The 17,040-nt window shown below is 42.3% G+C and overlaps 1 protein-coding gene and 1 long non-coding RNA gene across 18 annotated transcripts in view; one reads left to right on the top strand and one right to left on the bottom strand.

Annotated features, from left to right (window-relative positions):
- Positions 1–17,040, bottom strand: part of ZNF385D (zinc finger protein 385D) — a 410,518-nt gene that overhangs the window by 76,868 nt on the left and 316,610 nt on the right. For 13 of the 15 annotated variants that reach the window (XM_088653767.1, XM_088653769.1, XM_088653770.1 and 10 more), the window contains one exon: positions 10,122–10,232. The exons of the other annotated variants lie outside the window; for them this stretch is intronic. In XM_088653767.1, coding sequence (XP_088509893.1) covers positions 10,122–10,232 — 111 coding nt within the window. The remainder of the gene's footprint in view (positions 1–10,121; positions 10,233–17,040) is intronic. 15 annotated transcript variants of the gene reach the window in all.
- Positions 1–17,040, top strand: part of LOC118091789 (uncharacterized) — an 81,604-nt gene that overhangs the window by 46,360 nt on the left and 18,204 nt on the right. The gene's annotated exons all lie outside the window — the stretch shown is intronic.

Raw genomic sequence — 17,040 nt, 5'->3', positions numbered from 1 at the left:
ATGTGCCTCCACCAATATCAACCACACTAAAGGTCTCTACACCTCTTGGAACACTTTCCCTCTGCAGATACTAACAAATGTGGGCATTATTCACCTCTACGCCTGAGTGGGAAAACACTTAATTTTGTTCTTCTTGCCAGCATTTCGAATTGCCCCGCCTCTTCCATGTGGTTAGGGAAGATCAGCCATTTTCTGAGCTCTGATAAATTTTAGGATATATCAAAACAATGCACAGGATAGGCGCATTTATCCAACAGATAATTGAAAATATCTGGTAATATCCTAAAGATTATAGAAACCCTATCATTCTGACATATCTGGAAATCCTACTTGGTTGAGACTCTACAGTAGCATAATATTTAAAATGGTCCGGACTCAAGCTCTTTTATACTTTTAAGGCCCAGCCATCATACAATTTAGCTTATTAGAACTGAAAGAGCCTGCAGAAGGAGCTTATTATCTTTGACAATATTTGCTTCATCCTACAGAACGAATTAAATTGCATGTGCATAGTTGCGTAAGATTTGCAAAGGTTACAGCTCCTCCTCCTCTTTTTTTAGGCATTAATTTAACAGGCAGGTTAAACAGAAAATTAGGGATAGTACTTCTTGTTTCTGTAATTGATTAAGGAGCTGGCTTTACTTGGGCTCCTTGATCACTGCAGATGGTGACAGCAGTCACGAAATTAAAAGACGCCTGCTTCTTGGGAGAAAAGCAATGACAAACCTAGACAGCATCTTAAAAAGCAGAGACATCACCTTGCCGACAAAGGTCCGTATAGTTAAAGCTATGGTTTTCCCAGTAGTGATGTATGGAAGTGAGAGCTGGACCATAAAGAAGGCTGATCACCGAAGAATTGATGCTTTTGAATTATGGTGCTGGAGGAGACTCTTGAGAGTCCCATGGACTGCAAGAAGATCAAACCTATCCATTCTGAAGGAAATCAGCCCTGAGTGCTCCCTGGAAGGACAGATCGTGAAGCTGAGGCTCCAATACTTTGGCCACCTCATGAGAAGAGAAGAATCCTTGGAAAAGACCCTGATGTTGGGAAAGATTGAGGGCACTAGGAGAAGGGGACGACAGAGGACAAGATGGTTGGACAGTGTTCTCGAAGCTACGAACATGAGTTTGACCAAACTGCGGGAGGCAGTGCAAGACAGGAGTGCCTGGCGTGCTATGGTCCATGGGGTCACGAAGAGTCGGACACGACTAAACGACTAAACAACAACACTTCTTGTTTCTGTAATTGATTAAGGAGCTGGCTTTACTTATGCCTGTTCGGTGCATCTTCATTGACACAAAAAGCATAGCAAAACAGATTAGAAACTGGCCACAAATATAAGCGTAGCATTGCCTTATCCTATTTGGTGTTGATACAAGAGAATCTCACAAGCAGACACTGAATCACTACCAGATCAAAGGACCCCAAATTGCCAATCCATCACTCATCACTTGGTAAATGCACTTTTGCACATGCTGAATACCCAGTGGTGAAACTAAAGGCCAGCCTTTTCCTGCAGGCAATTCATGTTTCAGTACACAGCACATTAAAATGCAGTCATCCTCTGTAGTCCAGCAATTTAACAAAAACGTATTGGAAGGAACATAGCGCAGTAGCTCTAGTCACAACTACTCTTCCCGGTTAAAATTAAGGTGTTTGCTTTATAGTGTTTGCAGCATAAACTGGTTGATAATTTTTTAAGAGAGAGAGGTCACATGCCTGAATGCAGAGGGTTGGATTAGAGCAGTGATGGCCAAACTCGGCCCTCCAGATGTTTTTGAGACTACAACTCCCATCATCCCTAGCTAGCAGGACCAGCGGTCAGGGATGATGGGAATTGTAGTCCCAAAACATCTGGAGGGCCAAGTTTAGCCACCACCAGATTAGAGGAGCCTCGGCGTCCCTTCCAACTCTGCAATATATATGATTTTAAGTTTCCAAGATGCTGTGCACAAAAATTCTAATAATCAGTGCTTACAGAATTCTCTCTCTCGTGGCACATTTTTCCTACCTGTGAATTTGGATCTCCCCAACCCTAGGAAAATCCAAAATGCACAGCAAAATGCAAACCCTATCTGCTTCCGCCTGGTGTGCTGCTGTTTACAATCTTTTCAGTTAAGGTGGCACCAGAAATATATGTGTGATCTGACACAAGCAGGATTGGGGTGAGAATCCAGAGTTTCTGTTTGCGGAATGGAAGAAAAAGGAGGAGGGCTTTGTGCTGCTTTCCCACTTCCAGTCACTCACTGTAGACTGGAGAAAAGACTTGCATTAGAATACAGTGGTACCTCTAGTTACGAACTTACTTCATTCCGGGGGTCCATTTTTAACCTGAAACTGTTCAGGCTGAAACTACAGGCATGCTTTCGCTAATGGGGCCTCTTGCTGCAGCTGCGCCGCAGACACACAATTTCCGTTCTCATCCTGGGGCAAAGTTCTCAACTCGAGGTAACTCCTCCAGGTTAGCAGAGTTTGTAACCTGAAGCATTTGTAACCTGAGGCGTTTGTAACTCAAGGTACCACTGTATTATTGGAGGGCAAGGCATGGCTTTCCTTTGGATGGAAGATGAAGGTTTGTATGTGGGGCCACCTTATAGCTTCTTAAACCTTGCTAGCACATTGGCTTTCAAATGCCCTCAACAAAGCACTGGTTTGGTTCCTTTAGGATTCAAAGGAGCCACACTGGTTTGGCTGTTTGGCTTGTGAAACTGTGGGTTGAATTTGGAATCCTGCCCTTGTGTGGACCTGCCCTCTGAATCCACATCTAATTCAGAGCCCGTTGAGACTTTCTAAAAGCCAAAAATCCAGTTTAGAGCTTAAGAAAAAGCCAAGAAATTCAGTGGAGGAAACAGTGCGGAGTACCACAACAGGCTAAGAACAAATTAAAATTAAACAGATTTGCATGTCTACCAAAATGCACAAGGCGCAATCTTTGCTCATGGCTGGTTTGGAAACAATGATAAGCTTTAGGTGAGCTCTGGGCTTGTGTGTTCCCACCACTTTCTCAAGTACAGCTGTCAGGCACTTGGAAGCTTCTGCTTCAGATTTGCCAAGAGCAGAAGCAACTCATCCAGCAAGATGGAGCCACACAGTAGCTTCTTAACAGTGGCTTTGCTGAAGCTTACTGAGAGGGAGAGCTGGCAATATATTGGTTGTGCGGGCTCAATGGTGGAGCGATTTTAGCACTCCTCCTGGTACCTCCACAAAGTTCTCCCTCCCTCTGCACCACCTTATTCTTCCCTCCTGTTAACTGGCTAGCATTAATGTTCCACCTCGCTGGGTGAGTCACTTCTGACTACAACCATGATTTGTTGAAACAAACCAATTGCAAACCAGTCAAAGAAGTTGGCGTGTTCCAGCAAGGGGCAGTTAAGATGAACCACAATTTAGGGTTCAGATACAACACTAAACTTTGGTTAATTTAAAATGGGACCAGGATATTCTCCTGGCGGACACAAGTCCACACCTTCCAGAAGTCTGTCTCCGTAATCATGGTTTAGTGTTATGTGTAAACTGGGCCATCGTCTCCAAACAGTGAACCTTGTGCAGCACGGTCCTATTTATGCTTTCAAGAAGTAAATCCTACAGTTTCAGTGAGGTTTATGTTCGAGTATGTGGGCATCAGGTTTAGACCTAAGGAGCTACAGTTAGCACTGTGTATAAACCATGGACTTGGCCAGGCAGGACCTGAATAATAAACATCAAATGCCTTGTCATTTTTAAGTAATGTTCAATAATCCATCTCAAGGGAGATAAAAATTTCATTTGCCATACTTCATATTTCTCTGCATCTCCAAATACTGATATTCGCTTATTGCTGTTGCTTTGCACCTGCTTATCATTACAATGGGCTTCATTGTAAGCATTTATCACCACATACAATTTTGATAGAAACATTATATTACAGGATAAATAGATGAATAAAGACAGATAAATTATGGCAATCTGTTTGACTAGGATTATAATAGAAAAGAGATATCAGATCTGAGTATACAGCATCCGGATTTCTTTTTATTATTTTTATTTTTTGTCTTCTAAAGAGCAGTGAAGACTGACAGGTCTTTGGAAAAGTAATACAGTTTGCTATAAACTTTTAATACCACAACATAGTCATATTGATTATTAAACCATAAAAAATAAATAAAGTGTTACAAAGTGAAATACGTTTGTGTGTGCAAGTGATGGAAATCTGGTTCAAGGAAAATATTTACTCAAGAAGACAAATAGTGTTTTCTAACCTAAGATCATTCAATTTGTGTTAAGAAAAATAATCAGGTTATAATACAGCAAAGCAAGTTCTCTGGAGTGAGTGCTTCGTCTTTTAAAAATTACTGTGTGCACATTACTGGCTTATTAAAAGAAAACATTTGCCAGTGGTTTTATAATATTCTGTGAAACAGAATAAGTGGTACTGAATTGTGCAGGTCTAATGGAAATTTGATACCATCTGTTTCCTAGCATTGCTTAAGGTAATTAACATAATTGATCACTGTCCTAAAATGTGGCCAGAAGGAATGGGAAAACTAGCTTTTACTAATTAAACCATTTATAGAGGAAAAAATATGAGATTTTAATCAAGTCCCTTTCTTGTGGTTCTCTAATACTTTAATTTGTCATTTCTACTTGGTGCTTTGGAAATATCATATTTATAGGAAATATAACATTATCCATATTCATTCAATCAATCAATTTTTATACCGCCCATCACCTGAAGATCACAGGGCAGTTTACAATATAAAAACACAAAAATACGTAACATAGTAACAAACAAAAAACAATAACCTCTCCACACACAGTTTAAAAGGGCATAGATTGCTTAATTAGACAAAGGCTATATCTTGTGCTTCTGATGTTGCATAAGAAAAGCTCATGATTTTGTAGTCTGCATTTCTTTTCCTGCTTACATGACCTCTAGACATAGCTGCCAAGTTTTCCCTTTTCTCGCGAGGAAGCCTATTCAGCATAAGGGAAAATCCCTTTAAAAAAAGGGATAACTTGGCAGCTATGCCTCTAGAACCCTGGTAAATCTTCACTTTGATCTGCATCATTGCTTACAGCAGTAAACCTGTATCAGAATCTGCTATATTTAGCAAGTGCAATAGCTAAATAAAAGTTATGTGAGTTTTAAAGTAGAATAAAGCTGCAATCCTATACCCAAAATCAATAGGATCTACTTCTGAGTAGACTCGCCGGCTGGCACTGCAGATCACTTCTTTCAATCGAGCTCTAGCCTATTTGAAACAGATCCATACACACATACTAAAATACACTTGTAGAATAGTCCACAGTGAGTTTCCAACACAGCAAGACATCACTGGCTCATGAGTCTTCTAGGAGAGGCTCCAAAATAGCACTACAGCTTTAGTGTACCTTTAATGAGTCTGTTCTAGATCAGGGTTATAGCATCACCTGAGCTGAACTCAGCAAATGATTCAGATTCTTGGATATGTGCAAGGCTGGTGACTTGCTATAAGCACAGGTACTGGGGAGACGTCATGGCTAAACAGTTCTGTTGCAGTTCAAAGAACGCTGCTGTACAGCCGCCACTTAGTGGCAAGCAAACTCTCCCATGTTTCATGGAGGAACACTGGTTCACTAACCACAGAGGAAAGCAAGTGGCAGGGAGAAACCATTGCAGAGAATGGCATTCAGCCATTGCTACCGGAGCAGCTCCTCCCTCTTAACCTGCCCCTCTTTCCCCACCAAATTGCCATGTAAAGGGGTAAAGCACAGGGCTAAAGAACAGGCGCCCCAGTGGTGGATCACGTCACTCAACTCAAAGGATGCCATATGGCAATGCCAGAACCAATAAGCAGGTAGGCTCAGATGCTATTCCTGGGTTCTCTTGAACTGTCAGTGGCTAGCAAAAGCTGAGAGACGGATCTCAAACATGCAACATTTGGGTTCACGTGCAATCGTGCAGGCATTAGCTAGCTGTCTCAAAGTCCTGTCACATTTTCCAATGCATGTAGTTACTGCCAAAGCCGTATTTAAGAGGAATAATACTCCCTACATCTTGCCTGTGCAAACAAACCTGTAACGGCACCAGTGTTACTACATTTTTCAGTAACAGTAGGCTCATAATTTATTTAAAGAAATTAATTTACTATTTAGTCACTTACACTGCAATCCTATAACACTTACCTGGGAGAAAGTTCCATTTTATTCAATAAGCTTCAGGATAGACATGTGGTTGGCGACCCCTGAATTAAGTCACTGTCCTGCTAGCAGTTACCTAGTTATTTACAGTGAACATTGATCATAAAGTGTTACCTTAACCAAATTAAACCATCCCTTTGTCAACTCTTAAATATTAGTGAATATTGCTCCTTCCCTTGAGCAAAAGCACAGTGTCATCTTTTAATTTGCAATTCATGTATTAATAATTGCTGTGATATTTGTACAGTGAAATGAAACATGTTGCAAACCAGGATGACATTTCAGTATTCAAATTCATCTAACTAAGAGTAATCTGAATTCACAAGACCTACAATCAAAGAGAAAAGTGACAAGTGCAAGGGGAGTGATAGATAGATGAAAGTACTTTTGACAAAAGCTGTGAAGTGAGTTCCCACTGAGGGATGATTTTCGCTAGTCTCCAGGTATAACATTATGCACACTGATGAGCTGATCAACAGTACAGAACTTCTACCCAGCTGTAATCAAGAGTGATTGATGGTTGGGACAAAAAAAGTTGATTATCATGACAAGACCACTGATGCAGAGAAAATAAGCAGTGCTGGAGAAAGGAGAAATCCTATTCTCAGAATATCCCTAAAGACTTCTTTATAAGGCATACAAGAAGGCGTTTTATGCTTTTAACAATGTGCTCCAGTACAAATGCAACCTATTTATGCAGCAGTGTCGCCACCAACTACACACTTAAACCTGAAGAAACCTAGCAGAACAGGATTTGTAAGTCATTTCACTCGAAACTCATTTTTTTCAAAGCTCTATCTATCAAGAGTGCAGGTCAATACTATGAATACACCTGTATGTTTGTTCTTGCAGAAAAAAAGCATATTTCTGAGAGCTGCAGGGGACTCATTTGAAACTGCCTTTTCGGATTTCATCTGCAGAAGCAGCGAGTCCCTGGTGGCAATTTTAGACCTTTAAATGCTTCGTTTTCAATTCATATCAAAACAGAAGCTTAATCTAAAGTGACATACCTTTATAAATACTGTTTCAATGTAAAGAAAAACGCACTTAGCTCAAGATAAGCATAGTTTAACGTTGGTATTTAGTTCAGTTTCCAAATTGCACTTTTTCAGCATGTATTAATAATATGAGCTCTGAGAATCTGAAATACTATTCCAAGTAAATTTAGTCAGCAGCAAAAATTCAGCACCATAGGTTTTTGCACCGAAATTGGTTCATACAACTTACAGTATGTCCAATGTACACAAACTTTATCACAGGTAAATACTGCTGGCCAACTCACTGAAGAAATACTAAGATAAATGATGACTAAATGAAGCTGTGTACATGTGCCAATAATATTGCTATTTTAATATTGTGGAGTATAAACAAACCATAATAATAATAATAATAATAATAATGCCGTTTAGGGCTTTAAAGGTCAGCACCAACACTTTGAATTGTGCTCGGCAACGTACTGGGGGCCAATGTAGGTCTTTCAGGACCGGTGTTATGTGCTCTCTGCGGCTGCTCCCAGTCACCAGTCTAGCTGCTGCATTCTGGATTAGTTGCAGTTTCTGGGTCACCTTCAAAGGTAGTCCCACATAGAGTGAGTTGCAGTAGTTCAAGTGTAGGATAACCAGAGCATGCGCCACTCTGGCGGGACAGTCTGTGGGCAGGTAGGATCTCAGTCTGCATACCAGATGGAGCTGGTAGACAGCTGCCCTGGACACATAATTGACCTGCGCCTCCATGGACAGCTGTGAGTCCAAAATTACTCCCAGGCTGCGCACCTGGCCCTTCAGGGGCACAGTTACCCCATTTGGGACCAGGGAATCCTCCACACCCGCCCTCCCCCTGTCCCCCAAGAACAGTACTTCTGTCTTGTCAGGTTTCAACCTCAATCTGTTAACCGCCATCCATCCTCCAAGCACCTCCAGGCATTCACACAGGACCTTCACGGCCTACACTGGTTCTGATTTGAAAGAGAGGTAGAGTTGGGTATCATCTGCATACTGATGAACACCCAGCCCAAACCCCCTGATGATCTCTCCCAGTGGCTTCATATAGATACTAAAAAGCACGGGGGAGACGACGGAACCCTGAGGCACCCAAGTGAGAGCCCAGAGGTCTGAACACTCATCCCCCAACACCACTTTCTGGACACGGCCAAGGAGAAAGGAGTGGAACCACTGTATAACAGTGCCCCCAGCTCCTCTGGACGGTGCAGAAGGATATCATGATTCATCAAAAGCCACTGAGAGATCCAGCAGAACTGGGAAACAGCTTTCACCCTTGTCCCCAGCCCACCAGAGATCATCGACCAGCACGACCAAGGCTGTTTCAGCCCCATGATAAGTCCTGAACCCCAATTGGAAGGGATCCAAATGGTCCCCATCCTCCAGGCATGCCTGGAGTTGTTCAGCAACCACCTGTTCAATCACCTTGCCCAAGAATGGAAGATTTGAGACTGGGAAATAGTTGGTCATATCGGCCAGGTCCAAAAATGTTTTTTGTTTTTTTTAAAGAAGCGGTTTAATGACCACCTCTTTTAGCAGGGCTGTGAGGATTCCCTCACAGAGGGAGGCATTCACCACCATGCAGAGCCCGTCGGCAAGCGCTTCCCGGCTCACTTTTATGTACCTCTTGCCATCAGCCCACCCCACCCCCAATTTGGCCAAACATTCTCAATTGAGAACCTTCTGACTGGCTCTAGATGCAGAGGGGGCGCGGGGTGTGTTTGTGTGTGTGAACTGAGCTAAAGTATTCAAATGGTTTTTACAGCACAACAGGGCCATCCAGTTTCAGACTGAGTTCAAGCACTATTACCAACTTCTAAAAGTATGTCTTAGGAAAAAATATGGTAATGTTTCAAAATTTGCAGCACATGCCTATAAAAGCAGAAGCCATCGCATATCCCAACTGTGCAAAAATGTATTGGGATGTTCTCATATTAGTCAAGTGTTCTGTATAAACACAGGGCATTCTCCAATATTTGATTAGGCTTCCTAATGCAGAATATCAAGATGTTCGGATGTTCTGTACGCTTTCTGTGTTATATCAATACGAATGTCAGATATTCACTGAGAATATTCGCATGAACAACGTCCTAGTATTCCCTCCCTTTTCATTACAGTGATACCCCGGGTTACGTATCCCTCTGGATACGTAATCTTCGGGTTGCGAACGTGGCAACCCCAGAAGTGTATACTTCTGGGTTTTGCCACACGTGCGTGCGCAGAAGCGGTCTGCGCACTGCGCAAATGCTCAAACAGGTGCCTCCGGTTATGGACTTTTTGGGATACGACCAGGCCTCCGGAACAGATCCCGTCCATAACCAGAGGTACCACTGTATTTTTCAGTTGCCAATATATGCCAGACTTTGTAGAAAAGCAAGAAAATAAGGTTGTCATATTCTGAAGAGCAAAAAAGAGGACTTCTAACAATGGATCACTATGATGGCTCTACCCATGAAAAAGAAGACATGTCCTGGAAAAAGAGGACATATGGCAACCCTAAAATATGCCAATGTATCACACACATGAGAAAATATCAGGAATGTTACATCCAAGTGGCAAGCCACCAGCCCCCCAAACCATGTCCAGCTCTTCCCCAAGCCTTTTCCCCCTGCCCCTTAGACCCCTACCACATTTGCCTGTGCTGCTGAAGAGAAGTTTCCCAGCACTGTGGTTTGTTTTCTTCCAGTCAGCCTAGGCACCTATCTGCTTCCATATAACTTTATCTATAGCTATATATAATTCAACCTGTGGAACTGAAATTGCAGAAAGGAGAACCAAAAGAGAAAAGCTGAGCCGATGAGTATCAAGTAATCATATACATTATTGCTCCATAACCATGAGGCAAATGTGAAATAATATCATACAAGTTCCATTGCCAAAAAAGCAAAGTAAAGCAAAGCAAAAACCCAAACCCATTATCTCATGCATACATATTTTTAAGAAGATATAAATTATCTACTTACATCTGAATTAAATCTCAACTGGCAAATGTTGCACGATATGATTTGCTTTCTTCTGTGAGGAAGAGGAACCCCAAACGTATGATTTATTACAGCTTTTTGAATTGGGTCCATCTGCAACAAAAGGAGGAGAAATAAAAGCTTTTCTATTCTCTTGGAAGTCTGCCAATTTTGCTAACAATGCTTAATGGAATTTACATACTGCCAATGGATCGTATCCAACCAAGCTTTGCACAGAGTAGACCCACTGAAATTAACAGACTTACATTAGCCATGTCCATTAATTCAAGTTTATGCTGAGTATGACTCCCACTGGATACAACCCAAAGTCTTATTTTCTTTTTAAACATTAGCAGTACAACCCTTGTAGGTCTTTACTTACAAGGAGCTTTACTTCCAAATAAGTGTGCACAGGATTGCAGCCCAAGATAGCACTATCTTTCTATCTGTATAGATGTAGCAATTTTATTTTATTTTTTAAGCAAAAAATAAAAATTGGGTTCAAATGAAACAAAGAGCTCTGAAGGGTACATCGGACACAAATTTGGAAAATCTCATTGCAAGAAATTGATGGATCCTAAAGAAATGTGCTGAACATTTTGACATGTCAAACTGTTCTTTCTTAACTTTAGTTAGCTACTACTCAAGATCTGAATGTTTCCTCCCTTGCTTCAGTGTTAAAGAAACTCGCTGCAACATTCACATATTTTGTGTTTTTCTAGCACAGAAAGTGGGGTCATTTCTCCTTCTTGGCTCTTTTGTGTGTGTGTCTGCAGTAACTCTCAAGTGGGAAGAATATGGCGAAAGAAGCATGCTATCACAGAAATTAAGATAGAAGACTCAAGGGAAAATAGAAAAGAACCAGTAGTAGAATGGATTATTGTGTCAAGGACTCATTGTGCAGTTACTTTTAGCTCTCGCTTGCTTCACAAGATTTCTGAATCATTAAGATTTTTTTGATGTTTAAATATTTATTATTGAGCAATGAGAGACATATTTTGCATTTTATTTGAAGTGCAAAAAAGGATAAATATATCACAGATGCAAAGAAAAATTCTTTATTTTTGCAATATGGCCAACCTATTTCAGCTACAAATGCTTTCCTTGTCTCTTTGGGAAGCAATCTCAAAACTTTCTGTTCTCAAAGACTAATAGGGCAGAATCGGTAATAATATAACATGAAAGCAGAAAGGCATGGAAGAAGAAACTATCGCCACACATGTCGCTACCCATATTGCAGAATCACTGCTCCACAGAGGGAAAACAATAGGGCTATGCTTGTATAAGCATGCAAGGACTGCAGTGCAATCAAAATTCAAGCAGTTGAAAATGGCCACAAAAGTGGCAGTTGGAAAAAAATGGGAAGACTGCAGAGGAAACACAGAAATGGATCTGGAGTTATGTCATCTGAATTCTCCAGAACAACTGAATAAGAGAACTGTATATGGAGACCTCCAATTTGCCACCCCCATTTGCTGGTGGTGGATTGGGACGAGCCATTTTGGAGGGAGTGCCAGGTCTAATGAGCACAGCAACTCTTCTCAGCAGATCTTGCCCCTATGAGGCAGTTGTGGAGACTGAAGGTCCCCGCATTCCCACAGCTGCCTAAGTCTCCTCCTTCCCCAGGTCCTTCCCAAACCACCTGAGACCATGCTGGTGTGCCTGTCTCTGTTGCTCCCTCTTCATACCTCTTCTGGTCCTGGGAGATCAGGGGGGTGGGGCAGGAAGCTTGTCATAGCAGCAGGGGGCGGCACCCTGGCTTCTTCACCAGCCCGACTTATCTCTGCCTCTTGGCCTACCTCGTCTCCTGCTTCCGCTTCCGGACTTCTCTCTGGCACAAACTCTCCCTGCTCACTAAACCCTGTGACCTTTTCAGCTTTCTATACCACCAACTCCTAGTCTTCTCCCTGTTCTCCATCTGACCACTTATTTATTGTCATCCCACCACCAATTCCTGGGCTCTGCCTGAGCTTTCTTTCCTTGGGGGTTCCCAAGAGAGAGAGTGTGCCTTGTTGCCATGGTAAGTCTCCCATTCCCACTCCAAATGACAGGAATTGCTTTATACCACCTACTTTGAGTTCCTTTAACTCCCTTTTTGGGGGTTTGTCTGAAATGCCCATCCCAAATCAGGTGAACCTCAAAACAGTGGGAAAAGGGATATCAATTCGAGCCCAAACCTAGTAATAATAACTGCAAGCACCCTTAAATCTGAATTTAATGCTGACACGTTGAATCAAATTCTGCATTCATGATCTCTTAAAACAGAATCCATGACCATTTTTCAAGCACAGATATGAAACACATGAGTCAGCTGGTTTTTCTTTGTATGGAAGGGATCCTAGGAAAAACAAACATCTCTTGAGATCAAGCACTATAAATAGGACACGAGAACATTTATTATTATGGTACTGATTATGACCTGGGACTGACTGCACATCAAAGGCATAATAATCTAGCCCCCGGTTCCAGAAGATGCCACCCTGCATCCCAACAGAAAAATCTACTGGGCTTACCTATGTCAACCGAAGCACACAGAATTTTCCTATACGGTACTGTACTCACAAAGTGTATTTCTCTTATTAAGGATCTAGGATTCGACAGGCTACAAAATGCATCTCTAAAATGTGAACCTCATGATTTGTGCTTGTAGTTCTATATGCAAAGAGGTTTGGATGGCAGCCAAAGTGATTAAGAAAAGCCGGTTCAGATGCAGAAATCTCTACTCTGCCAATTGCTGTTTGATACAGCAAGTCAGAATTGCTTTTCCAAATATAACTCCATAAATCCCAGTCCCTACCAAAGCCAGGGCAGACAGGCAAGTGAGGGTGAGTGCACTAGAATTATATTAGGCTCTAGGATTTTCTCCTAGAGTATTTTTGTGGGGAGGGGGAGGGGAAGGCTGCCAACCTATAAAGTTTAAAATAAATATTAGATAAGTGCCCAAATGTTTGCTACAGGAAAGGGATGCTGGCAAGTGGACCAGACACACACTCTCACCCATACACATTTGTGAAGTCTGTTTGTTCTGTTTAGGTGCTTTTTAAAGGTTGCAAGCTGTGACGGATTGACTTGGTGGGCAAAAGAACTCCAGGGTGCAGAGAGTTAAACCCCAACCTCCTGGATAAATGACGCATTCCATTCCTGAGGGGCGGGACTGCCAGGAGTTTAAAAGGAATGGGAGGCAGTTAATTCGGGGGAGAGGGTTGTGGGAGCGAGGGAGAGTGTGGGTAGGCGTAGGAGATCTTAAAGTGTTCTGAGGAGTTTAATTGAATTATATTATCTTGCCATTGTTAATTGAAACTAAGAATATGATCTAAGAGCCTGTACACATGAAACCATTACGCATTTAAAAGTCATCTAGTCTAAATAAAGCTTTCTTAAATGTTAGTGGATGTGCTTAGTTATTCCAGCTGGGTATCTAAACTCACAGAAGTGGTGGCTCAATAGAGGACAAAACTTACCTCCGGAATAGAGGCAACGGTTTGTGTCTTAGAGTTACACGGAGGAGGCTTAGGAGGATAACCTGGGGTGCTACAAAGTTGCCAGAGTGGAAAGGGCAAACTTTTGCAGTGGGGAATCAATCTGACTGAGACCCTTTACTGTAGGCAAGAGGTTAGTCCGTCAAACAGCCTAGAGTTTATCAAGATACCAGGCCACGTAAGCTGGAAGACTCTCTTTACTAAGGAACCCAAGTAACAGGGGTTTATTTTAAGGCGGCAGGATAAGTGGGGGGGGGTGGTTTCACCCCTGGATTCCTGTGTCGCATTTTTTGTAATAGAGAGGGAGGACATTTTGTCACATAATTGGTGGCAGCGGATCCCCGAAAGTTTAGTGACAACGCCGGGACTGGGTTTGTCGCATATTTATTGGTGGCAAAGTCCTTGGGTTCGTCGCACAAGCCTACATGCACTTACGTGGGGGTAAATTCCATTAAACTTAATGGGACTTACATCTGAGTAGCAGGATGCCAACATGATTTGCCTGAACAAATGTTGCAGGGTAGGTTTTTGTCTCAACACAGGTAAGACAAACTTCAACTGGATCCTTTACTTAATAATATTACTTGCTACAACAGAAGCAAGGAAGAAAGGTGAAAGAGAAACTAAACTCACAACAAGCTATGGGCCCAAGCATACCCAAGAGTTCCCAGACTCATCTTTATGACTTACTTGTAGCTGCCTCCAAGGAAAATGCCTGCTGACCTAAAGTTGGTAAGACTAAGCCTTATAGCTATGTCTGCCATCCTGGAGGTGAGACAAAGCACCTACTCTGCAACATAGAATAAAGGTGGCATGTATTTTGCTCCACTGGCAAAAGGGGCATACAACTTGGGCACAGATGATTTGGCCACTATACTCCCTGATCTACACTCTACATGGGTCTGCCACTGAAGATAACTTGGAAACATCGACTGGTCACCCTTTCCCTCCCCCATTCAAATGAATGTTCAAAGCCCTAAACAACTTAGCCTCCATCTCACAGAATCAAAGTTGGAAGGGGACCTGAGAATCGTCTAGTCCAACCCTCTGCAATGCAGCTGCCCCTTACGGGGATCGAACCTTTAACCTTGGCGTTGCCAGCACCACACTCTAACCAACCATCTAAATCAGGCGTAGGCAACCTTGGCCCTCCAGATGTTTTGGGACTACAACTCCCATGATCCCTAGCTAACAGGACCAGTGGTCAGAGATGATGGGGGAATTGTAGTCCCAAAACATGTGGAGGGCCGAGGTTGCCTACGCCTGATCTAAATGATGGTGTCCTCCCTACAGACCTTCTGAAACATTAAGATTGGTAGTTTTGCCATACTAGGTAGCTTGGGGGGGGGGAGCCCAGGAGAGGACATTCTTTGTGACATTGTGGAAATCCCTTCCCACTTTCGCTATGCAGGTTTTTTGTATGCCTAACCTATTGAATGTCTGCCTGTCAAAAAGCAAGAGCTTCGCTCTCTTCCAATGCCAACCTGGATGCATGTAAACAACCCAAGTTTAATGAGTTGTGAACCGGTTACATCACTGTAGCTCTTTGTTCCATTGCTCCTAGGCTAGCAATGCTATGTTCATTGCAAAATCAGGCATGCAGTTTCTGATTGAAGAGGTCAGGAGTCAAAAGAGAATTAAGATTTACAGCAACCAAGGTTCAGGTGCACATGCTTGGATAAATTCCAGATTAAACTGTTAAACAGCAAGTACCGTATTCTAAGAGTATGTCTTGTGATTATTTATTTATACCTCATAATAACTGCAGCAATACTCTCAGCAAAGGTCAAAAAGCCACCCTTCTCTTTTGTTCTTTTTTTCTATTTCTGAGCAAAAAAGGCTTTGAAGCTTTGCCATGGATACACCCATTTAAGAATTTAAACCAGCAACAACAGCCCATCCCCAAGGATTGGCCTATTTTTCTCTCAAGGGTGGGAAAGCATTTATTCACACACATCCTCTCCATACATTGCTGCTACTGTCAACTTCCCCTTCGTACCCCTGGCCACACGTACACCAAATTTTCTTTATTAAATAAAAATAACCAACACACCAAGAGACAGGATTACCGAGGGTTGTTGTGCATTATTTCTCCCTCTCTCAGCTTCCCCTACCCCCAAATGTAGAATATCAACACTGGGTGAATTTGCAGAGCTGGTGTAACCCATTATTCTCAATCACAACACCCCCCCCTCTCAAAATATGGGTAGTGGTACCCTCCAACATTCTGCATGAAAATAGGGATATTCTGTGGTTTAGAATGAAATGTCTCTATTTTCATGAGGAATGTTGGAGGGTACTATGGAGGTACAATGGTGAGTTTCATTTGTATTTGTGTCAACAGGGTAATTTTTGTAAAGGTAACGTGTGTGTGTGTGTGTGTGTGTGTTGGAATTAAATCAAATCTGAGGGGAGCAGAACCATGAACTTCTACTTTTGCTGCTACCTTTTACTTTAGTCACACAGCCATAGCTATACTGAAATACACCCCAGATTTGACAATTATTTCCCTGGGCAACAATCACTTCTGCACCAGGAAAGACAGGAGTGTGGGGGTGGGCAGCTTCGAATGAGTGGAAGTAATTCTCCATTGTCTGAATCTAAAGAAAAATCTACAGTGACCCACATACAAAGGAAGCTCATAGAATGAGTTCAAAATGACACACGTCCATTGTTTAGAGAAAGGATTCCTGGGTCATTTTGAAGCCGTTTGAGGGTTCTAGATTTCTCTATAAGCATTCATCAGTAGAAACTCTGAACACTCATTGGCTAAAAACACTGAAAGGCAGGAGGAGGGCGGAACCTCATACTACATGAATATAATTTAAAAGTACATGGATACCTGTGAATATCAATGATTTCACCAGTACAAAACCAATGCGGACGACCACCTCAGACCAAAAGCATGCCCACACCATATATCTCAATAAAGTATCTCCAGCATTATAGCTACAACATCTATCAGATAATTTCTTATCTTTAGTCTCTTCTTCAAGAAAGAACAAAACTATGCAGCCCTGTTCATTAAATGTAACAAACTATATAAGGTAAAGGTAAAGGACCCCTGACAGTTAAGTCCAGTCGTGAACGACTCTGGGGTTGCGGCACTCATCTCGCTTTACTGGCTGAGGGAGGTGGCGTTTGTCTGCAGACAATTTTTCTGGGTCATGTGGCCTGCATGACTAAGCCGCTTCTGGTGAAACCAGAGCAGCGCATGGAAACGCCATTTACCTTCCCACCAGAGCGGTACCTATTTATCTACTTGCACTTTGACATGCTTTCGAACTGCTAGGTTGGCGGGAGCTCATCCTGTCTCAGGGATTCGAACCACCGATCTTCTGATTGGCAAGCCCTAGGCTCAGTGGTTTACACCACAGTGCCACCCGCGTCCCTGTAACAAACTATAGCTAAGATCATTTCCACTGGCACTATATGTTGAATTT

The sequence above is a fragment of the Zootoca vivipara genome, chromosome 11, assembly GCF_965207765.1.
Source record: "Zootoca vivipara chromosome 11, rZooViv2.hap1.1, whole genome shotgun sequence".
NCBI classification, from domain to species: domain Eukaryota; kingdom Metazoa; phylum Chordata; class Lepidosauria; order Squamata; family Lacertidae; genus Zootoca; species Zootoca vivipara.
This window is presented reverse-complemented; position numbering and strand designations above follow the sequence as displayed.